Here is a 25,361-nt window from a genome sequence, read left to right on the forward strand (position 1 = left end):
TTGAAGAATGGGGAAGGTTACTGGCCAGTTCCCTGAACTCTGCACGTGAATAGTTGTTTGGGTGCTTTCTGGTCATATGACGAATCATGGTATGGTTACCAAATGAATATTTTTTGTTTGGGTTGCCCCTTGAGAGTTCTTCATTGCAGATTAGGCAAGTTACCTTGGCCGCATTCACTTTTTTCTTCCCCTCTGGGATTGAAAAAAACTCCCATACAATGTGTGGCTTGGGCTTGTATGGGGTATTTTCTTCAGGCAGCCATCTTCTCCTCCCCTCCTCCTCTTCCTCTTCCTCCTCCTCCTCTTCTTGACCACCAATATAATCTGGAGCTGGTCCTGTTGGTGGTGGTGGTGGTGGTGGTGGGGCAGATGCACCAGCTGCTGCTGCTACTGAAGCCATTATTAAGATCCAAAAGGTACAGAGATGTACAAACAGGTCTTCCTCAGTCAAAGGACAAAGTCAGAATAAGGAAAAAAGGTGGGGTCTTTCATCATTTGGAAAAAAAAACTGTCCTGAACCAATGAGAAGTGTTATTTTCAGGTCACAAGACAAGGGGCTTCATCATTATGAAACCAAAACGGTTATGAACCAATGAAAAGTGTTATTTAGAGGTCACATGACCCGACGCGCTTACGCTACGCGCCCCGGGACGCGTAGCGTAAGCGCGTCGGATGTTTACGTTGCGCGATCGTATTCGCTCAAGTACTTCCGGGTGCGCTTACGCCGTGCGTATCACGCGGACGCGGCTACGCGATACGTCATGAACATGTTTTCGTTCGCGACATTCGCGCTAACGGGACGCTCCCCGGTTCGCGCACCGGGGCGCTTCATATAATTACGCTTTCCGGGACGCTCCCCGGGGCGCGCACCGGGAGCGCTCCCCCCCCCTCAAAAAAAATAAATACATAAATTTAAAAAAATGGGAAAAAATGTATGGACTGGTAGCCCTATTCTTAAGTGGTTTTTACGAAAATTAACTTTGAAAAAATATATATTGGGATACATTGGGCTATATATATGTTAGAGCCCAAATGTAGCCCAATGTAGCCCAATATAGCCCAATGTAGCCCAAAGATGGCCACCAGAGACAAAAAGAAAAATTGCCCAAATATCAGCCAGATGTAGCACAACTGTAGCCCAATGACAGAATGTACCAGAGTGTTCTAAACAACTAGAGCGCTAACAGTGTTACTTATAAAGTGAGACTTATAGTTAGGAATTAGCATTAAAAAAACCTATGAAATTCACTGAAAAAACCATAGGTTTCACACCAGTTATATTTAGGAATTAGCATCTAAAAAACCTTTGAAATTCACTGAAAAAAACATAGGTTTCACACCAGTTATAGTTAGGAATTAGCATTTTAAAAACCTATTAAATTCACTAAAAAAAACATAGGTTTCACATCAGTTATAGTTACCTGGAAATTTTACTGTCATAAAACCATTGAAATTCCACGTTATAGTTAGTTGGACTCACTATAACTTGCGCGTGTAATGCACTGCTGATGACGTCACATATTACATCACTCATGACATGGTCAGTGACATCACTCATGACATCACTGATGACATCATCCTTGTGAATGTGTGTCTTTCTGAAAAATAAATAAATAAGAATAAATGTTTAAATAAGTGTGTAATTGTTTTTTTTTTAAATAAAAAAATGATTGGTTAATATGTATCAGTGTTTCACTTTGTTTATAAATGGCTGCATGGATTGGTGAGTAGCTACATGTGTGTGTATATGGGTTATTATTTGTTTTTTTTAGTATCAGTATGAGTGTCTGTATGGTTTGGTGGGAGTGTTACTTAGCACATAGATGCATCAATGGCTGACTCACTGTTTGTAAGTGTTTTGAAGACGGCATATGTGCAGGACTGTTTGGGTGGATGAGTGTGTATATGCGTGTGTTAGTGAGTGAATGACTGTCTCACTAGTGTCTTTATCAGTAACAAGATATGTTTTAATCTAGTATATGTGAATATTGATGTATATGAGTGATTATATGTGAGTGTGAGAGATTGAAAGACTTCTTGTTTAAATAAGTATGTGTTTCTATAAGTGATTGTTTAAGAGAGTAAGAATGTGTAAGTTTCCTTAGAAGTAAGGTGGTAGTGTGTGTATAGCTGTATATGCAAATAAATGGGTGTTCAATAGTTTATTTTCATGTGTGAGTATGTGTATGAGTAACTTTGGATGACTGTCGGTGTGTAACAGGATGTATAGATGTATCACTACATATGATGAGTGAGTATATGTATGAGTGACTATATAGAACTGTTGATGAATGAGTAAATGTGTATATAGATGGTGGAATTATTGAATTGGTTGTTGTAACTGGTATGGGTATCTCCATTTTTAAAAATGTTTTAATTTATATTTTTCTTTTTGTGTTTCATGGGTTACATTACAGTGAAAGGAGGTCTGTCACTCTGTCACAAGTATGATGTCATCAGTGATGTCATGAGTGATGTCACTGACCATGTCATGAGTGATGTAATATGTGACGTCATCAGCAGTGCATTACACGCGCAAGTTATAGTGAGTCCAACTAACTATAACGTGGAATTTTAATGGTTTTATGACAGTAAAAAAATGTATGGACTGGTAGCCCTATTCTTAAGTGGTTTTTACGAAAATTAACTTTGAAAAAATATATATTGGGATACATTGGGCTATATATATGTTAGAGCCCAAATGTAGCCCAATGTAGCCCAATATAGCCCAATGTAGCCCAAAGATGGCCACCAGAGACAAAAAGAAAAATTGCCCAAATATCAGCCAGATGTAGCACAACTGTAGCCCAATGACAGAATGTACCAGAGTGTTCTAAACAACTAGAGCGCTAACAGTCTTACTTATAAAGTGAGACTTATAGTTAGGAATTAGCATTAAAAAAACCTATGAAATTCACTGAAAAAACCATAGGTTTCACACCAGTTATATTTAGGAATTAGCATTTAAAAAACCTTTGAAATTCACTGAAAAAACCATAGGTTTCACACCATTTATAGTTAGGAATTAGCATTTTAAAAACCTATTAAATTCACTAAAAAAACCATAGGTTTCACATCAGTTATAGTTACCTGGAAATTTTACTGTCATAAAACCATTGAAATTCCACGTTATAGTTAGTTGGACTCACTATAACTTGCGCGTGTAATGCACTGCTGATGACGTCACATAATACATCACTCATGACATGGTCAGTGACATCACTCATGACATCACTGATGACATCATCCTTGTGAATGTGTGTCTTTCTGAAAAATAAATAAATAAGAATAAATGTTTAAATAAGTGTGTAATTGTTTTTTTTTAAATAAAAAAATGATTGGTTAATATGTATCAGTGTTTCACTTTGTTTATAAATGGCTGCATGGATTGGTGAGTAGCTACATGTGTGTGTATATGGGTTATTATTTGTTTTTTTTAGTATCAGTATGAGTGTCTGTATGGTTTGGTGGGAGTGTTACTTAGCACATAGATGCATCAATGACTGACTCACTGTTTGTAAGTGTTTTGAAGACGGCATATGTGCAGGACTGTTTGGGTGGATGAGTGTGTATATGCGTGTGTTAGTGAGTGAATGACTGTCTCACTAGTGTCTTTATCAGTAACAAGATATGTTTTAATCTAGTATATGTGAATATTGATGTATATGAGTGATTATATGTGAGTGTGAGAGATTGAAAGACTTCTTGTTTAAATAAGTATGTGTTTCTATAAGTGATTGTTTAAGAGAGTAAGAATGTGTAAGTTTACTTAGAAGTAAGGTGGTAGTGTGTGTATAGTTGTATATGCAAATAAATGGGTGTTCAATAGTTTATTTTCATGTGTGAGTATGTGTGTGAGTAACTTTTGGATGACTGTCGGTGTGTAACAGGATGTATAGATGTATCACTACATATGATGAGTGAGTATATGTATGAGTGACTATATAGAACTGTTGATGAATGAGTAAATGTGTATATAGATGGTGGAATTATTGAATTGGTTGTTGTAACTGGTATGGGTATCTCCATTTTTAAAAATGTTTTAATTTATATTTTTCTTTTTGTGTTTCATGGGTTACATTACAGTGAAAGGAGGTCTGTCACTCTGTCACAAGGATGATGTCATCAGTGATGTCATGAGTGATGTCACTGACCATGTCATGAGTGATGTAATATGTGACGTCATCAGCAGTGCATTACACGCGCAAGTTATAGTGAGTCCAACTAACTATAACGTGGAATTTCAATGGTTTTATGACAGTAAAATTTCCAGGTAACTATAACTGATGTGAAACCTATGTTTTTTTTAGTGAATATATATATATATATATATATATATATATATATATATATATATATATATATATATATATATATATATATATTTAACACAGAGCTGCTCCTGCTGCAACGTGGTGACCCGTGGACAAGTGGCGTACACTCCGGCGAAGCAACCGAAAATTAGATATCCATGAACAAAGATGCAGTAAAGTACGCTCTCAGGAATCAAAACTCAGTCCAGAAGTACAATGAAACCTTGGTTTTAATCACACAACGCGTTTCGGCGACCTGCCTTGATCACGTGTGACATCACAGTGAAAAAAAGTGTGCTTTTTACAAACAATAACATCAAAATCGAGGTAGGACTTGGGTTACATCAGCACAATAGCGTCAGACATATTGGAATGGTCATCATATGTTCATACTGTTGGTAAATACAATCCATCATACCATAGTTGTGACCTACAGTTCGTATTGTATAGGTGGCATTAAAGTTCATACCACAAATTACTCCCTATAGTGGGTGAAATAAATAGTTCTACTGGCAATCTGCTAATATATGTAATGTCCGTGTATCATAAACATAAGCTGTCGGCCATGTTACCATGGTAAACGATGTCACCCAATAAATGAAAAATATCATCATAACTAGGCATCACAATCTCACAGACATCGGCTGGCACAAGCAAATTAATAATATAAATGACAATGACATGCTCTTGCCACTCGTCACGCAGGCTTGGTTCGCACTGGCCAGAAAATCATAAATATCCACAATGAATATCAAATATGCGAGTTGGCAAAGAAACGATGGACCACAATAATAATGATACGTTCTTGCCACTATACGCACGCGACTTAAATAACAGTGCCCAGGAAATGAATATCCACGAATTGTTATTTGTAGGTGTGCCACTAGAAAAGTAGGTAACGAGTTGGTAAAAGTCAACAAACCCCTCAGCTACCCAGAGCATTCTGATAGTGCAGAAAAGTGCTTCAGTGCAACATGCAATAATGTCGAGACCGCCCAAAAGTTCATGTGGGTCTCAGTCAAAAAAATCTTTCACGGCATGGCAGAAGGGGAATATGAATGACAAGTGTCCGTTGGATAAAAAGTGCCAGTATTGAAGCCAGTCAACAATGGGGTGCTGGAATCACATTAGCTCAGTCCTACAAACGACAAAAGGGAAGTGCAAAACAGGTGAGCGAACGATACCTGACCGTGAAAAGGTGTCTAAAAGAAGAAGTGCAAACTGGAAGTGTCATTGACAGTAGTGCCCAATTCTGGAATCCATTCATACCAGGAACTCCTGACTGTACACCTGTAAACAAATACACAAAAAATAAAATGTAATTAAAATAATGCATAGGAATAATAATACTAGCACACCTCAAGCATGTTGGCAAAAAACAGGCAGAATACAGTACTCAAGCACATTCTCATATCTGTTACCAACTGTTGTCCAGTACTGGACTATCATACAGTCTAGGAGTCAACCCTGAGGTGTATTTCTAACTCCTCATCCCAGTTGAGCCCACCTGGGTGCTTGCTTTGGAAGTTAATAATATGTTTTGACTCCTGTTGTCTCAGGGCTAACAATCTGTCTCCCCCTCTCGGTTTGGCTGAAACCTGTTCAATGAGCATGTAGTTCAGAAGGTTGGCATTAGAAAAATGTTTTTCACTGAAATGTCGTGCCACCGGATATTTGGGGTCATGGTTGGTTATGGCCCTGCGATGTTCCAGTATTCTCTTTTTAGCACAGCATTTAGTGCTTCCTATATACCACAGGTGACACGGACATTCAATCACATATATGACATAGCATGTACTACAGGTAAGGAATTGGGTTATTTTTCTTGTTACACCATTGTAAGAAAGTTCATTTTTGTAGACAATGTTGCTACAGGCTTTACAGTGGCCGCAGGGGTAGAAACCCTGCACACCATTGACTGTAATATCTCTGTAAGCTGTAACATCATTCCTTGAGACCAGATCCCTGATATTACGGTTCCTTTTGTATGTAATACTGGGTCTTTCATTAACATTATTACCTATGGTGTTGTCCTGTCTCAGGATATTCCAATGTTTGGCAATAACTTTTTTGACCGAGGCTGACTGGGAATTGTAGGTCAGTATCAACCTCGTTGTTTCTTCAGACTCTTCACTCACTGAATCTGCCTCTTCTAAGGTTTCTCTTCTATCAACCTTGTCTACTCTTGTGATCGCTTGTTTGATAACCCAGTTGGGGTATCCTCTTTCCTTGAACCTTCCTAATATGATGTCCCGTTCTCTCTGGAATGCTTCAACAGAGTTACAATTTCTCTTGGCCCTCAGTAGTTCACCATAAGGTATGCTCCATTTGAGCACCTCAGGATGACTACTGAGGGCATGCAGTATGCTGTTGCCTGCTGTGTCTTTACGGAACAGCGACGTGCAGATAGTATTGTCTTTAATCTCCAGTCTCACATCAAGGTATTCCACCATGGTATTATTGATGGTACCTGACAATTTGATGTGATATCTGTTGGCATTCAATTTGGTAAGAAAGGATTCAGCTTGTTCTTTGCTCCCCATGTAGACAATGAATAAGTCGTCAATATATCGTAGCCAAACTCTGACTCTACCAAAGTCTTCCTTCAGGGTTGTACTGCCATGGATCTCCTGCTCCCAGTGTCCCATAAACAAATTAGCGAAACTGGGAGCAAAGCAAGAACCCATGGCAGTACCATTGGTCTGCCTGTAGAGGGCGCCATCAAATGAAAAAATATTATTTTTGAGACAAAAGTCAATCATCTTCATCACCATGACATTATGCTCAAAGAATTTGATGGATCTATTGCGTAGGTAGAATTCGCATGCCTCAAGACCTTGTTGGTGTTCAATTATGGTGTAGAGTGAGTGAACATCTAACACCATAAAGATCCAATCTTTTTCCCATTTCAGGGTGTCAATTTTACTCAGGAAATCCTTGGTGTCTCTCAGGTAGCTAGGTAGATTGACCACATAGTCTCTTAGGAAGTGATCCACGTACTTAGAAATGTGTTCGCAGACACTGCCAATGGAAGAGACTATGGGCCGGCCCGGAGGTTGGGTCTTGTGCTTATGTAACTTAGGTAAAAGATACAAGATAGGAAGAATAGGATTATCCTTTTTGAGGTAACAATATTCTTCCCACGAAAGTAATCCCTGGTCCTTCCACATTGCTAGTTTGTCCCAAATCTCAGTAATGCTATTCCCATATTCAGATCTTGTAATCTGTACATAGAAATTGTCATCACTGAGTTGGCGCATAGCCTCAGTGATATAATCGCTTCTATTTAACACAACAATATTACCCCCCTTGTCAGCAGGGCGTATCACAATAGAGGAATCTTCTTGTAGTGTTTTAAGAGCCATGCGTTGTTTCAAGGTCAGATTATTGGGAGATTTCTGTTTATCTCTGTTGCCCACCCCTTGTTTAGATCTCAATTTCACTAGATCTTTCACCACACAATCATGGAAGGTGTCAATGTTATCATGGGGCATGGTGGGCATGAATGTGGAACGAGTCTTAAAGCTAGTAGCGGCTGCTGCTCCAATCAGAAAGCCTGCCATACTGAGAATATCTGCTGATGTGAATGAGTCAGTCGTGGTATCCCCTGACATAGCAAGTTGGGCTATGGCTACCAGGTTATCTACATCACCCACATTGAAATTACACTGATTGTCATTGGTTGGAATATCAGTGTTCGGTCCATGTCCTAGTCTTTTAAGTTTGTACCACTTTTTCAATTTGATTTTCCTTACAAACTTAAAAACATCTATTCTAGTGCCAGTAGAACTATTTATTTCACCCACTATAGGGAGTAATTTGTGGTATGAACTTTAATGCCACCTATACAATACGAACTGTAGGTCACAACTATGGTATGATGGATTGTATTTACCAACAGTATGAACATATGATGACCATTCCAATATGTCTGACGCTATTGTGCTGATGTAACCCAAGTCCTACCTCGATTTTGATGTTATTGTTTGTAAAAAGCACACTTTTTTTCACTGTGATGTCACACGTGATCAAGGCAGGTCGCCGAAACGCGTTGTGTGATTAAAACCAAGGTTTCATTGTACTTCTGGACTGAGTTTTGATTCCTGAGAGCGTACTTTACTGCATCTTTGTTCATGGATATATATATATATATATATATATATATATGAAAGAAACAGGTTGCCCCAATAGAGGAGATCACACTTGTAGGGGTGACGCACACAGTAGGCGGCAGCAGAGCCTTTCAGCTGCCCTTCGCTCGTCAATGCGTGACTGCCAAACGCGTTTCGAGCGTGTAAGCTCTTGATCACTGGCTCTTTCCAATATAACACAGACAGTGGGTTTGAGTGGATCAGCTTTATTCGATTATCATAGTCCCGCCCACATGGCCATCAGCTGAGCGAGGCATGCTGGTATCTGTAGTGAAGCCCATCGCAGCTAGGACATAGTTCCATACAAAACCCGGTTGGGTACCGCTTGCCTGATTGAAAAGTTCACAAAAGTCTTGCCCAAGAGGGCTTGAAGAGACAAAGGACCGCTCCCAGTTCTGCCAATAGTTCCGCCCGTCAGGCCCCCTTCAATCCAAACAGAGCTCGGAAGTACCGAACTCCAGGGATCCGCAATGACGCGGCGGGACCTCCTCGCGGCTAGGCATGCCGCTAAACATGAAAGAAACAGGTTGCCCCAATAGAGGAGATCACACTTGTAGGGGTGACGCACACAGCAGGCCGCAGCAGAGCTTTTTAGCTGCCCTTCGCTCGTCAATGCGTGACTGCCAAACGCGTTTCGAGCGTGTAAGCTCTTGATCACTGGCAATTTCCAATATAACACAGACAGCGGGTTTGAGTGGATCAGCTTTATTCGATTATCATAGTCCTGCCCACGTGGGCGTCAGCTGAGCGAGGCATGCTGGTATCTGTAGTGAAGCCCATCGCAGCTCGGACATAGTTCCATACGAAACCCGGTTGGGTACCGCTTGCCTGATTGAAAAGTTCACAAAAGTCTTGCCCAAGTGGGCATATATATATATTCCTTGTGTGGTTTTCCTTTCATTTAGACATTCAAGAGGTTATAATCTGGTAAACCAAGCTGCTTTACACTCCTTCAAGACTTAGCCTGGAGGCTGCTTTCCATAGTTTTCAATAAAGGTTGTTTTAAACCTATCATCAATAAGGGTTGTTTGGACTGGTACAAGGTGCCCACTATAAGGGGACAGCACATGCCCGGTCAACTTCTCACAGTGAGAACATTGGGAATGTGTGTACCCATTACACAAAATGGGAGTCTAGAGGGAAAGACAAACCGAACTAGGACGCCCTCCACTCAGAAAGCTAGTCAACAACAACAATCCTAGTTCTCATGGCAATTTTCCATTGTAACCTTGTAAGACATCTCTGGCCCACGCGCCAAGTCCAAAGGGGTTTCTTTAATCTTAAGAAAAATCCTGAGATGCTTCAATATTGCCTTTTAAAACAACAACCTCTCTGATTGAAACAAACAGAACAGCACAAACAAAAAATGTGTGAAGAAGCGAGATGGCACCTCACGGGCGCACCACCAATGGGGCCCCTGATTGGTACTCACCAGGATGGCCCTGTTCTCATCATCGGTGCCATCAAGCTAAAACCAAAAAAACCGTGTCTCGAACCTCAAAAGTAAAAAGACAGTGAATGGTGCAGTGGACACAACTTATATGTGACAAAACTAACAACATTTAACATATAAATCACTGTGCAACTGGGACCATAAACTTTACTTTCATTCCCTTCTCTGTTGCAAACCAATGAACACACATATACTAAAAAGGAAGAGAGTAAATACTACCTATCGATTTACTCTCTACTCACAGCCAACATGTTTCATTGCCTTGGTTTTTATCAGGCAATTTCTTCAGGGCAAAATATTTTGGATGCCACTGCAAGAGACACTGAGGCTTAGGTGCTGTAACAAAAACAAATAAAAGTGTGGTCACATGGAATCCCCCTCTGTATTCTGCAGCTTAGAAATGTCAAACCACCATGCTATATTCAGAAAATGAAATAAATGGAAAGGAGTCTATTTACCCTGCTTATAGTTTTGCCTCTCATACCAGTGATGAAGGAAAGATAAAAACGGAATCCAGCCCCCTTAGGTGAGCATGGTCCTGACTCCCCGTTCGAGAGAGTAACTGTAATTAAAAAACACAGGGTATTACATTACTTCAGTGTAGGAGCCAGTTCCCAGCTGACGCTTTCCAGACCTCCAGAGTGCAGCCCTGCTAGATGTTAAATGTTACCGGTAGAGCAGTAGCGGTAGGCGTCCTCTCAACCCTCGAGCTCAGAACGAGTGAGTTTCTGTGTATTTACCGAATGAGGAGCGATCGGATTGGTTCAGGCTGCCGATTTTCTGTGTCTCGGATTGGTTCCCGAGATCGCGTTCCGCTCATTTCTATTGGTCAGCATTATCTGTTGACACGGAAACCGGTTTACATGTCAGGACACAGATTGTCCTATTATAGAATGCCGGTCTTCGGTGGAAAGTCCCGGCCATTTGTAAATGGGCACATTAGTCCAGGTTTAGATTGGTTATATCATGCGTTTGTCATGTTTAGTGTGCGCCACCGGTTAAAATGACATTTGCATATAGTTTTCTTTCCCCGCATTTATTTCAGAGAAAAAAATTTTCAGTTTGAAAAAATTTTTGATTCATAATATATTAAATGGATTCACAATATATTAACGATTTATATTAGCTGCTCACCCTCTTTTAATAGGTGTGGTGTTGAAAGTTTAAAGGCTTTGTCATTTATTAAGTCAATTCAAAACGTGTTTGTGAGAGTCAGGGTGTTACTAGAATGGAGCAAGAGGTTTAGAATGCCGGTCTTCGGTGGAAAGTCCCGGCCAATTGTAAATGGGCACATTAGTCCAGGTTTAGATTGGTTATATCATGCGTTTATCATGTTAGGTGTGTGCCACCGATTAAAACGACATTTGCATGTAGTTTTCTTCCCCCGCATTTCTTTCAGTGAAAAAATTTTTAGTTGAAAAAAATTTTTGATTCATAATATATTAAATGGATTCATAATATATTAATGATTTATATTAGCTGCTCACCCTGTTTTAATAGGTGTGGTGTGAAAAGTTTAAAGGCTTTGTCATTTATTAGGTCAATTCAAAACGTGTTTGTGAGAGTCAGGGTGTTACTAGAATGGAGCAAGAGGTTTATTAATATAGATGATATATATATTAATTTTAGGAGGAGTACCACCAGTCGAAATAGGACAGCAGAACACTACGCTGGAAGGCAGCTCTTCAGAAGGTTAACGCAACTTATTCCATTCTAAAAGTTCGTTCAGCCCTTTCTGCTCACTTTGTTCCTGATATATCCAGCGGGCTTCTTTGTTGATTAGTCGTCTTTCCACCGACTGTACATCGCCCATCACTCTCTCTAACACTACCCATGAAAAGGTGTGTTTGTTGCGGTGGCAGTGTTGCACTAACTTTGTAGTCAGTTTTCCATTCCGTATCGTACTGACATGTTCTTGGATGCGGAGTTTGATCTTCCGTGTGGTGAGTCCAATATACTCCAGACCACACTCGCATTTCAATCTGTATACCACATTGGTGGTATTGCAGTTACTGAAGTGGTTCAGTGACCACGTCCTCCCTGATTGCAGCGTCACGGTGGTTGTTTTCTTAGTCATTGGACACACCGAACAGCTCCCGCATGGGTAATGCCCGTTGGGGATAGTGGTGTTCTCAATTTCCCGTCTTTCCACACTTCGGGTGTGAACGAGTTTGTCCTTCAGGTTACTCGCTCTTCGGAAGGCAAACCGCGGTGGTGGCATCTTGAAATCCGCTGTGGAAAGTAGGGACCAATGTTTCCTGATCGCCTGGCGGATCTTTGTAGCCATGGGATCGTAAGTCATGACTACGGGTAGACAGTCTGATTTCTCTTTAGGTTGTGTCTCTAACAAGGCTGCTCTGGGTGTGTTCAAGGCTCTTTTCTGGGCTTGCTTGACTACTCTCCGTGGGTATTCACGTGCTTCCAGTTTCAAACTGAGAGCTCCTGCTTGTTCTTTATAGAGTTCTGTTGAAGAGCAGTTTCGTCGGTACCTGAGGAATTGTCCTACCGGGAGATTGTCCCTCAGTGCTCTCGGGTGATATGACCGGTATGACAATAATGAATTCCTATCGGTAGGCTTTTGATGTACGCTTGTTCTGAATCCTCCTCCTGATGCCTCAATTTCAAGATCCAGATAGACCGCCTTAGTGTGGTCATAGTTCCAGGTGAACCGCAAACTCATATCCTGAGTGTTTAGCCAGTTTAGAAATTGGATCAGCAAAGCTTCTTCCCCTGTCCAAAGGAGGAGCACATCATCAATATATCGCCTCCAGAGACGTATGTGGTCTCTGAAGGGATTGATGTCAGATTCGATGACGTGCTCCTCGAATTGGCCCACATAAATGCAGGCCAGGCTGGGTGCCATCGTAGCCCCCATAGACGTTCCCGTCACTTGCAGAAAAAGGTCGTCCTTGAAGCAGAAAAAATTCCTCGTAAGTGCAATTTCTATGCACTGTAGCACAAAGCTTTGTGGGGTGTCGTAGAACCACTCTTGTGTGGCCAATGCTCTGGATGCAGCCACCAGTGCTGCATCCTGGGGAATACATGAGTACAAAGACTCTATGTCTATAGTTACAATGTATTCGTTGGCAGGTTCAAATGTTGTTTGGTCCAGGACATTTAAGATGTCCATGGTATCCTTGACGTAGGATTTCTGGGTTACCACTGATTCACGGAGAAAATAATCAGCGAACTGTGATAAGGGCTCCAGAATCGATTGTATTCCCGATACAATGGGCCGACCCGGGGGGGGCCGGGCCGGCTTATGTATCTTCGGCAGAATGTAAAATGCCGGGATCCTGGGATTGGTGTTGACGAGGAACTCCGCTTCCTTCGCGTTTATCCACTTCTTCTCCTTTGCCAGTCCCACTAGGTCAGTTATCATTTTCATGAGATCTGGAGTGGGATCTTTGGTGAGCGGTTGATAATTAGTTCTCACACTAAGTAGACGGCGGACTTCAGCTTCGTAGTCACAGGTGTTTAATATGACGATGGCTCCGCCTTTATCGGCGCTTTTTATAGTGATTTTATCATTTCTTTGTAGGGACTTCATAGCCTCCCAATCACTTTTCGTCATGTTTTTGAAAACGCCTGATCTGTTGTCGTTTTCTATTCTCCCAATTTCCTCTAGAACTTTAGCCTCAAAAACTGCCACTTCCGGGCCGGTAGCTCCAGTCGGAGGGCAGAAAGTAGATGGTTTTCTCAAGTTGGTATAGTAGCCCTTGTTCTCCTCAGACGGTTGTTTCGCGAAGAATTTCTTCAATTTGATCTTTCTCATGGTATCGTGAAACTCAGTCCGGCATTTAAAAGCATCATGGATAGGGGTGGGAACAAATCCCAACCCTTTATTAAGTACATGTTCTTCCTCCATCGTTAACTGATGGTCGGACAGGTTGACCACAATACTCATTACAGGGGCTTCTTTCCTCTGCTCCGTGTCAGGCGTGGGGAGAACGGTTGCCATTGTTGTGGTTGTCGACTTCCGCGTCCTTTTCCTTTCCCTTGTTGTTGTCCCGGTCCCTTGTTGGACGCTTGTCCCTGTTCTAAAAAACTCCGTAACAAGGTGCTCAGGTCGGTATTGGAAGCTTCTGATTGATTGAATCTTACCCTGCTAGTGCTGGGTCCTGGTTCAGGCTCGTCTTCACTGGAGGTATTGTCAAAGGTCCAGTTGACAGGTGTTCTTCTTTGTGGTTGAAATCTGGCACCTCTGCCTCTTCTCCCTCCTCCGAATTGTTGTGGCTGTTGTTGTTCTTGAGTTTGTTCGTAGTATGAATCATTCACGTAGGGAAAAGCCCATTCATGTGTATAGCGTTGTAAATTGCGCTGCAATCCCTTAATTTTCTGTGTTATCATATATTGTTTGTATTCTTCCAGATCGTCTTGGATTTTTTGTAGATGGTCTTTCGCGTCAGTGAAACTACTGTCCCGACTGATGGCCTCCTCAAGTTCTAAGATCTCCTTAAGTACTTCTTCGCTTAGTCTCTGAGCTGTACTTATTATTAATATTAACCAATCCCTGGTACACTTATTAGCGATAAAGCTCCAGTCTCGTCGGAACTCTTTATCATCAAGGAAGATCCGCGGTTCTATTCTCACTATTAAACTTGCTGGTGAGGCTCCAGCTTGGTAGTACTCAGTCATAAGAGCCCCATGAAGGGCAATTCTTATATGTTTCTTTTTCAAGTTAGTGAGCTTCTCCCATTCTTCTCTAACTTTGTTGTTACCAGAGAGGGGATTCCCTTCAAATAATGATGGGCGTGAGAAAATTGCCGCGATCTGATCATTCGTGAAAGCCAGGCAATTTTTATCCATTATCAGAATACAGGCTTATTGGTGGTTTGAATATGCAGTTAGTGGTGGGGGAACCAGGTTGGGGTGACCACACCTAAATGTTAAAAATCAGAGTTACGACGTAAGGTTGCATAAGGGTACTCTCACGGCTGAGCCGCCGTACACAAGGCACTACACAAAATGGGAGTCTAGAGGGAAAGACAAACCGAACTATATATTATATATATATTGATGATGTGCTCCTCCTTTGGACAGGGGAAGAAGCTTTGCTGATCCAATTTCTAAACTGGCTAAACACTCAGGATATGAGTTTGCGGTTCACCTGGAACTATGACCACACTAAGGCGGTCTATCTGGATCTTGAAATTGAGGCATCAGGAGGAGGATTCAGAACAAGCGTACATCAAAAGCCTACCGATAGGAATTCATTATTGTCATACCGGTCATATCACCCGAGAGCACTGAGGGACAATCTCCCGGTAGGACAATTCCTCAGGTACCGACGAAACTGCTCTTCAACAGAACTCTATAAAGAACAAGCAGGAGCTCTCAGTTTGAAACTGGAAGCACGTGAATACCCACGGAGAGTAGTCAAGCAAGCCCAGAAAAGAGCCTTGAACACACCCAGAGCAGCCTTGTTAGAGACACAACCTAAAGAGAAATCAGACTGTCTACCCGTAGTCATGACTTACGATCCCATGGCTACAAAGATCCGCCAGGCGATCAGGAAACATTGGTCCCTACTTTCCACAGCGGATTTCAAGATGCCACCACCGCGGTTTGCCTTCCGAAGAGCGAGTAACCTGAAGGACAAACTCGTTCACACCCGAAGTGTGGAAAGACGGGAAATTGAGAACACCACTATCCCCAACGGGCATTACCCATGCGGGAGCTGTTCGGTGTGTCCAATGACTAAGAAAACAACCACCGTGACGCTGCAATCAGGGAGGACGTGGTCACTGAACCACTTCAGTAACTGCAATACCACCAATGTGGTATACAGATTGAAATGCGAGTGTGGTCTGGAGTATATTGGACTCACCACACGGAAGATCAAACTCCGCATCCAAGAACATGTCAGTACGATACGGAATGGAAAACTGACTAGAAAGTTAGTGCAACACTGCCACCGCAACAAACACACCTTTTCATGGGTAGTGTTAGAGAGAGTGATGGGCGATGTACAGTCGGTGGAAAGACGACTAATCAACAAAGAAGCCCGCTGGATATATCAGGAACAAAGTGAGCAGAAAGGGCTGAACGAACTTTTAGAATGGAATAAGTTGCGTTAACCTTCTGAAGAGCTGCCTTCCAGCGTAGTGTTCTGCTGTCCTATTTCGACTGGTGGTACTCCTCCTAAAATTAATATATATATCATCTATATTAATAAACCTCTTGCTCCATTCTAGTAACACCCTGACTCTCACAAACACGTTTTGAATTGACCTAATAAATGACAAAGCCTTTAAACTTTTCACACCACACCTATTAAAACAGGGTGAGCAGCTAATATAAATCATTAATATATTATGAATCCATTTAATATATTATGAATCAAAAATTTTTTTCAACTAAAAATTTTTTCACTGAAAGAAATGCGGGGGAAGAAAACTACATGCAAATGTCGTTTTAATCGGTGGCACACACCTAACATGATAAACGCATGATATAACCAATCTAAACCTGGACTAATGTGCCCATTTACAATTGGCCGGGACTTTCCACCGAAGACCGGCATTCTAAACCTCTTGCTCCATTCTAGTAACACCCTGACTCTCACAAACACGTTTTGAATTGACTTAATAAATGACAAAGCCTTTAAACTTTCAACACCACACCTATTAAAAGAGGGTGAGCAGCTAATATAAATCGTTAATATATTGTGAATCCATTTAATATATTATGAATCAAAAATTTTTTCAAACTGAAAATTTTTTTCTCTGAAATAAATGCGGGGAAAGAAAACTATATGCAAATGTCATTTTAACCGGTGGCGCACACTAAACATGACAAACGCATGATATAACCAATCTAAACCTGGACTAATGTGCCCATTTACAAATGGCCGGGACTTTCCACCGAAGACCGGCATTCTATAATAGGACAATCTGTGTCCTGACATGTAAACCGGTTTCCGTGTCAACAGATAATGCTGACCAATAGAAATGAGCGGAACGCGATCTCGGGAACCAATCCGAGACACAGAAAATCGGCAGCCTGAACCAATCCGATCGCTCCTCATTCGGTAAATACACAGAAACTCACTCGTTCTGAGCTCGAGGGTTGAGAGGACGCCTACCGCTACTGCTCTACCGGTAACATTTAACATCTAGCAGGGCTGCACTCTGGAGGTCTGGAAAGCGTCAGCTGGGAACTGGCTCCTACACTGAAGTAATGTAATACCCTGTGTTTTTTAATTACAGTTACTCTCTCGAACGGGGAGTCAGGACCATGCTCACCTAAGGGGGCTGGATTCCGTTTTTATCTTTCCTTCATCACTGGTATGAGAGGCAAAACTATAAGCAGGGTAAATAGACTCCTTTCCATTTATTTCATTTTCTGAATATAGCATGGTGGTTTGACATTTCTAAGCTGCAGAATACAGAGGGGGATTCCATGTGACCACACTTTTATTTGTTTTTGTTACAGCACCTAAGCCTCAGTGTCTCTTGCAGTGGCATCCAAAATATTTTGCCCTGAAGAAATTGCCTGATAAAAACCAAGGCAATGAAACATGTTGGCTGTGAGTAGAGAGTAAATCGATAGGTAGTATTTACTCTCTTCCTTTTTAGTATATGTGTGTTCATTGGTTTGCAACAGAGAAGGGAATGAAAGTAAAGTTTATGGTCCCAGTTGCACAGTGATTTATATGTTAAATGTTGTTAGTTTTGTCACATATAAGTTGTGTCCACTGCACCATTCACTGTCTTTTTACTTTTGAGGTTCGAGACACGTTTTTTTTGGTTTTAGCTTGATGGCACCGATGATGAGAACAGGGCCATCCTGGTGAGTACCAATCAGGGGCCCCATTGGTGGTGCGCCCGTGAGGTGCCATCTCGCTTCTTCACACATTTTTTGTTTGTGCTGTTCTGTTTGTTTCAATCAGAGAGGTTGTTGTTTTAAAAGGCAATATTGAAGCATCTCAGGATTTTTCTTAAGATTAAAGAAACCCCTTTGGACTTGGCGCGTGGGCCAGAGATGTCTTACAAGGTTACAATGGAAAATTGCCATGAGAACTAGAAATGTGTGTACCCATGCCAGTGAAGGGACGCCCCAGGAAGATAACACCAATACTCTATGTGCACTGGTGCTATGTGTATTACAGATGAACGGGCACAAGCCCTGGTAGTTCCCGGGAAGAGGTTGTAGACACTGTTTGTAGAAGGGCCTCATACCTTGGATCTTGCATTATTATCTACACAAGAGAAAAGCATCCAGGGGATCTTAATTAATGTTTAGATTTGAAAATCTTTTAGCACTGGATGTTGTTGATTTCAGATTGATACTATGACGGTAGAGCTCATGGGTTAGTGTCCCAGAGGTTGATTATTACCCTAACATACCTATGTGCCCAAAACTGGTAACTAGCAGGTGAATCACAGACAATGATCCATGGAGTGGGAATAACAATGACCAGAGCTGCTTAAGGCTGGCGGGTAGCAGCAATGTTTCCGGCTTGCCTTTCCAGTATTTGTAGTAAGTCAAGTCCATAAGATAGGACCAAGCCTCCAGCAATCAAACTCATTCTGATGAAAGCTCTCAACATTGCAGACTCCTAGCTGTTAAAGCGTGTGTCTTTTGTTTTATTTTAGGGCAGCATGAAGAACACCTTGGAAAACATGAAAGGGTTCCTGTGGGCCAAGACTTGCCATACCCTTAAAGTAATTGGTAAGGATCTCTATGTGTACAGGTCAACCCTGCCCTGAGAGAACTCCATTCCCTTGGTCCACTTATGGGCCGCTCCTCCTTGAACCTCTGTGCTCACTGGGCGCATCTTAGACCTGCCCACTTTATCTTCTGGTTGCCTCTCTAATGCCCATTGGACTCATTCAGCATCCAGTTGGATGTATGTTGTTACAACGCATACTTTTACAACGCATACCTTTACAACACAATTTTTACACCAAAACATCCATTACAATGCATTCCATTACAACGCATGCCATTACAACAAATTCTTTGAAACTACCTTTACAACGCATTCCACTACAACGCATACTACATTTACAACGCATACCATTACAACGCATACCATTACATTGCATGTATGGTAAGTATAGGGTAGGTAGGTAGTGTAGGTAGTGTAGGGGTAAAAATTATTATTCTAACTCCAGGGGGGTGCAACAGTAGGGTAAGTGTTGGATAGTGTAGGGTTAAAAATTACTATTCTAACTCCAGGGGGTGCAACAGTAGGGTAAGTATTGGATAGTGTAGGGGTAAAAATTACTATTCTAACTCCAGGGGGTGCAACAGTAGGGTAAGTGTTGGATAGTGTAGGTATGCGTTGTAATGGTATGCATTGTAATGGCTGCGTTGTAATGACATGCGTTGTAGTGGTATGCATTGTAGTGACATGCGTTGTAATGGTTGCGTTGTAATGGATGTTGCGTTGTAAAAGTTTTGTTGTAAAGGTAGTGCATTGTAAAAGTTGCGTTGTAAGTGTTGTTTCCCATCCAGTTTCATAGGATACTTAGCTTCCCTTACTTTCACAAATAGTTGCTTTGACAGCACAACCCAATCAGACCTTTCCTGATGGAGCTGCTATCACATCTGGGATGATGTTCAGCCTCATTGTTAATTTACCACTGGATTCTTAAATCCCTCTATTAATAATTCCTTTCTTTCTTAATTTTTTCTTCTGCGGCAGAAGGGAGTGGGGTGTTGGGCAATTGAGTTTAAAATACACAACTTTCCTTACCCTCTGATAACAACAAAGGACCTGATTTCGAGTCTGGCGATGAGTTACTCTTTCATTAACATGGTGGACATTCGGTCTACCCTATTATAAGTGCGATAGGATATACTATATTTGTAATAATGTGAGCAGGATAGCCATCATGTTTGTGACTGAGTAACCCAGCTGCTGAACTCTACATAATACCCTTAGTAATTTGGGTGGAAAGATCTTGTGGTTTTGAAAACCCTCGGTGTGTTGCATTGATAATATACCATCCTGTTTTGGGGGAAGCAGTGGTGGTAGGGATGAGGAAGGTTATACATGGGCCTTTGGCAATCCTTTCTTGGAGTTTTCTTCATCTCAAGAAGAATGTATCACTAATGATGTCCTTGCTATCCCATGTGTCTGTTTCCCCACAGTCTCAAATTCATGCCCTGGACTCCCTGTTTTAAAGAAAACATGGCTAACTGCATTGATGTACCAGTCTTCTGATTAGATGTGTTTATTTTTTCCATTTATTTCCAGGACTGGTCAATTTGGATATCACTAACTGCAACACCCGTCTGCCTTTTATCTGCATGTACAAGCCCCAACTATTTCCCGTGTGAAGGAGGAGGTGCTGAGAGGGAAGCATGGGCACCTCACAGCGCTACAACTTTTTTTTCATCTGTATATTTCTGAAAAATGTATAAAACTATTTACTTTGCATCTGTGTGAGGTTCATTTTTTAAAGAATCCATGAGACTCCACTGAACTGTATGAAGTGAGGAAGGTGGAAATGAGAAAGACTCCCCTGGAGCCCATGAGGCTGTCAGCGCGTTTTACATCAAAAGGGCCAATTGATGGATCGGGCCATGTGTGAGTCTCTGTAGACGAGAGCCCTAAATACAAAATAATGTAGACCCAGAAAAATCACATAGGAAAATCCACACAAGACAAGGTTCAAAGAACACACCATTAAGGTTTATTTAAAAATTAAGAAGTCAATATGGCAGGCAAATGGCAATGGTTAGTCAATCAATTTATATGCTCAAAATGCAAATAAATTTAACATTTTCATTGACAGTGGAATTAGAGAGCCCTAATCCAGCCAATAGCCAGAACGGAATACGATTTAGCACAAAGCAAATGAGAAGTTAAGAGGCTTTGTCAGAAGGACTTCTTAGTTAGGAAAAAGAGAAGAAAATGGAAAATATTCGAAGGTCTGATCAATAAATAGACTAACACGGATTCTGATATTTAAGAGGACCAGGGAGGAGCGTGACTTATTTCCCAAATGTTAAGTGCTTATACACTTTTTTTTTGTTTAATGATTTTTATTAAGTTTTCAGAAAGAGAGAAACATATAGTAATCAAATGAACACATTATGAATAAAATATAACAATTAATTTAAAGAGAAAATATTATCAAATAATTAAAAAGAGGTGAGAAAAAAGATAGAACAAGAAAGAAGAGGAAAGAAAGAGATATAGAGGAGAAGAAGAAAGGAAAGAAAGAGAGAAAAAAGAGGAATAAAGGGAGTTATAAATCAGCAAAGAGTAAGAAATTAAGATGTAGATGCATGTGTAGAAAGATAAGAAGTACAGGGTAGCCAAAGTAGGTCAGATTTAATTTTCTGAGAAAGATTAAGAGAAGAAACGGTAGCAATTCTGTCACAAATATAGTTCCACCAATTTAATAATGATCATTTAGAGTTATCTTTTCAACGGGACAAAATCACTTTAAATGCTACAGCAATAAATAAATCAAACAACAAAGTAATATGATTAGAAACATCAAAATCAGGTGAGGAAGAACCTAGAAAAACATTTTGGGCCTCATTTATGAGAAGTGACGCATCGCTGCGTGAAAGCAGCGATGCGTCACTTCTCAGTGCGCCCTCCTTGCGACATGATGGATGTGTCATATTTACAATATGACGAATCATGTTGCAAGAAGTTACAGATATGTCTGTATTTCTGATGTATCTGTAGGTGCAAAAGTGACGCATTGCTGGAGTGTGCCACAAAAGTGACGCAACTCCAGCAATGTGTCCTTTCACATGGGGCAAGCCCCATGTGAAAGGGCCTGCGTCAGTTTTACGCCTGCTGTGAGGCAGGTGTAAGATATTGATGCATTTGCACCCTAGAAGTGGCTCAGTGAAATCTCGCAGATTTCACTGCATTACTTCTACGAGGCTCACTTACGTGGGAACGCCCATCCTGCATACATTATACCTGACGCAGGTATAATGTAGCGCAGGGGTTTACAAAGTGAAGCATGTGCTTAGATGCGTTACTTTGTAAATAGGGCGCAACAGGAGGCATGTTTTACGCCACCGATGTGTCTCAAAAAGTGATGCAACAGAAGCGCAAAACTGTCACAAGGCATCATAAATAAGGCCCTTTGTATTGTTAATGGTTTATTACATTGAAATATTGTCATACATTTAGACCATATAGATTTTCATAACTTTAATACGTTCAACCAATCATAAAGTTGATGAACTAAAGTCCCAGTAGATTCAGAACAAGACCAACAGAGGGATGAGTAAGTAGGGGAAAACGTGGGTATATAAACAGGGGTATTACCAACTCTACTATAAATAAAGTTAAGTGATAGTTAAGGGATAGTGAAGTAGTGTGGTTCACTGGTTAGAGGCGGCAGACCTGAGAGCAGAGGACGGCCCGGGACCAGGGTTCGATTCCCGACGCGGCAGGTTTCTGGACCAGGGTCAGCGGACTCGATAATTCTCTCGCCTCGGTGCCCACTCTGATCAGCGATCACACTCGGCAACTCTGGGCATTAGCTTGCCTCATCTTCACTAACGGGACCGCCGGGGATGCCTGGTCTCACCCTGGAGATACCCAATAAGGGACCATCTCACAGGGAAGCCAGGAAGGGTTTCGCAGCGGTTGAAGCGCGGAGATACTCCTCCGGGAGTCGATCCTAGCGCTATATAAACCTGCAATTAATAAATAGAGTAATACATGCAGCAATAGAAGCTTCAAATAGCTTGAGCCATATTTTATCCCAAGAAGAAATAGGGAGTAACAAAGATAAGTCTGTTTCCCAGAGTAATTCGACAAGGGATTTAGGTCGTTCAGTAACATGAGATACCAACATCTTATAAATAAAGGCAGCCTTAGGCCTATGCTCCTGAGAAACACTATATAACAGTGAGGGTGATGTGAGTAAGGGAGAAGCTAAATCAAAATTATTGAATGATAACATAAGACTGCAAAGCTGTTGATATGAAAAAATACTCATTATAAAATAAATCAGGTAAATTATATTACATCTGTAATTCATGGAAGGGAATAACAGAATTATGTTGGATTAATTGATGAATAAAAATAATTCCCTTCTCCTTCCAATGTTTGTAATACAATTATTTACGTTTATATTTGAGAAATTTGTTATACCAAATAGTGGAAGACAAAAACCATTAATATCAATCTAGACCATCGGAAAAAATATTATATAATAATTGTCAGGAGTATTTTAAAATAGGATTATCTGATATGAAGGAGCAATTAGACATATATATTATATCCCGAAAATAAACATCTTTTAATAGGGAACGCTGTAAAAAATAATCCAATGAGGATAGGGATATCAGCAAAATCATAAGATAAAGAAAGAAATTAATATATTAAAAATGCAGAATGATAAGTTTAAAATATGGGAAACATACACCCCCTTCTGTTTTGGGATGTTTGAGTTTCATAAGAGCAATGGCGAGGTGTTTATTATTCTATAAAAACTTTGTACAAATAGAATTATTCTGTGAAAAAGACGAAGCAGGAATTTGAAAAGATAACATGGATAATGTATAAAACACATGGGGCACAATCATCATTTTAATAGAATCTAACCTACCCCACCATGACAAATGAAGGGGGACCAAGAAATAAGAAGTTATTGTACTTTGGTAATTCGAACATTAAACGTATAACTAATGGTGGTAGATAAGGTAGAGGAAAACCAAATACCAAGGTATTTAATTTTTGTGGGATACCAGGTAAAATTAGTATTATTAAGCATATATTGATAGCAAAGAGAGTTCAAGGGTAAGACTTCTGTCTTAGAAAAGTTCAACTTATATCCTGAGGTTGTAGAATATAACTGAACTTCATCCAAAACGGGAGGGAGGGAGGAATTAGGATCAGACATATATACCAGAATATCATCAGCGTATGCTGACAATTTGGTTTCTATAGAGTGATGTGAAAAGCCAGAAATACATGAATTAACTCGAATACGCTCAAGGAAAGGTTCGAGATATAAAACAAATAGCAACGGTGAAAGGGGACAACCTTTGGCGTGTGCCTCTATATAACGGAGAAGATTTAGAAAAATGGTTATTAACACAAATACTAGCAAGAGGAAAAGAATATAGCAATTTAGCATAAGAAATACAATTTTGACCAAAACCAAACCATTTAAGTTTATTGAACATGAATTGCCAGTTCTGCGTTCGCAAGCCTTTTCGGCAAGTCAATGCTGCAAGTGGAGATTTTTACTTTTTCCCGAAGGAGATACCACTAGCAAACATGCGAGCATTGTCCGAAGCCAATCTGCCCTTAACAAAACCAGCTTGATCTGTCTTAACCAATAGTGGGATGATACTCTTAAGCCAAGTGGTGAGGATTTTAGCAAATATCTGACAGTCATAATTGATTAATGAAATGGGGCGATAGCTTTTTACAGAGGGAATTATCCTTAGCAGGTTTGGGAATAAGGACATTAAAGCCTCCATAAAAGAGCCAGATGCTTTGGAGTCAACAATGAATGAGTTAAAAAGGGCCAGAAGTTTGGGAGCAAAAATAGAGGAAAAGGTGGAAACAGAAAGACCATCAGGACTTGGTGCTTTCGATTTTTTTAAGGATATAGGGCCATATGTAGGTAATCACTATTTACCGATTCTTAAATACCGAATTTTACCGATTTGGTATTTAAAAATCAGTAAATAGTATGTAGGTAAAAATTCTGTAAATTTTCTCGAATCGGTACTATTCGGTATTACCGATTTGGTATTTACCGATTCGGTAATTCCCATTCATTCCTATGGGCCTGGAGGCCCCTAGGAATGAATGGGAAGCCATTCACTATTACCGATTTGGTAAATACCGGATCGGTAAATAGGCGAAACATATTCAAGAGTGACAGTGTGTCACATTGACACCCAGTTGCACCCCTGAATCATGCATGTGTGCACATGTGGCACACATACATGCCCTAAGGCATGTATGTCTGCGATATGGCACATTTAAAAAAGCACACAATTGCTTTTTTTAAGATTATCGATATTTACCACCAACTTGTAGTTGGTGGTAAATAACGAATCCTTAAATGAAAAATGTACTCACTTGAGTGCTCCCTACATAGGATTTAAGGATTCGTTAATTTACCGATTCGGTATTTTAAGGATTCAGTAATTTACCGATTCCTTAAGTTACCGAATCGGTAAATTAATGAATCCTTAAATGCTGCCACCTACATTAGAAAAAGCAAAATACTGGTCGGTAACGGCAAATTTACCGATTTTCGGCCGTTACCGACCGGTATTAAGCTACCTACATATGGCCCTTAATGGTTTGCGTTATCTCTTGAAGAGTAACTGCACTTTCTAGTAATTCAAATTTATCAGGAAGCAAAGGTGGATTAGGGAGGCCCAAAAAAATGTGTGCAGATTTTGAGCAGAGGGATTCGTATCATCAGAATATAATGATTGATAATAATCATGAAATGCAGAAGCCATATCTTTATCGGAGGA

General features: G+C 40.7%; 1 protein-coding gene across 4 annotated transcripts in view; it reads left to right on the top strand.

The window, feature by feature from the left end:
* The window catches only part of LOC147740900 (dromaiocalcin-2-like), a 217,005-nt gene extending 196,697 nt beyond the window's left edge, over nt 1-20,308 (top strand). For all 4 annotated transcript variants that reach the window (XM_086935992.1, XM_086935995.1, XM_086935990.1 and 1 more), the window contains 2 exons: nt 18,518-18,593; nt 20,128-20,308. In XM_086935992.1, the coding sequence (XP_086792118.1) occupies nt 18,518-18,593; nt 20,128-20,210 (159 nt within the window). In that variant the 3' untranslated portion in view covers nt 20,211-20,308. The remainder of the gene's footprint in view (nt 1-18,517; nt 18,594-20,127) is intronic.
* The last annotated feature ends 5,053 nt before the right edge of the window (nt 20,309-25,361 follow it).

The sequence above is a fragment of the Lissotriton vulgaris genome, chromosome 1_1, assembly GCF_964263255.1.
Source record: "Lissotriton vulgaris chromosome 1_1, aLisVul1.2, whole genome shotgun sequence".
Taxonomy (NCBI): domain Eukaryota; kingdom Metazoa; phylum Chordata; class Amphibia; order Caudata; family Salamandridae; genus Lissotriton; species Lissotriton vulgaris.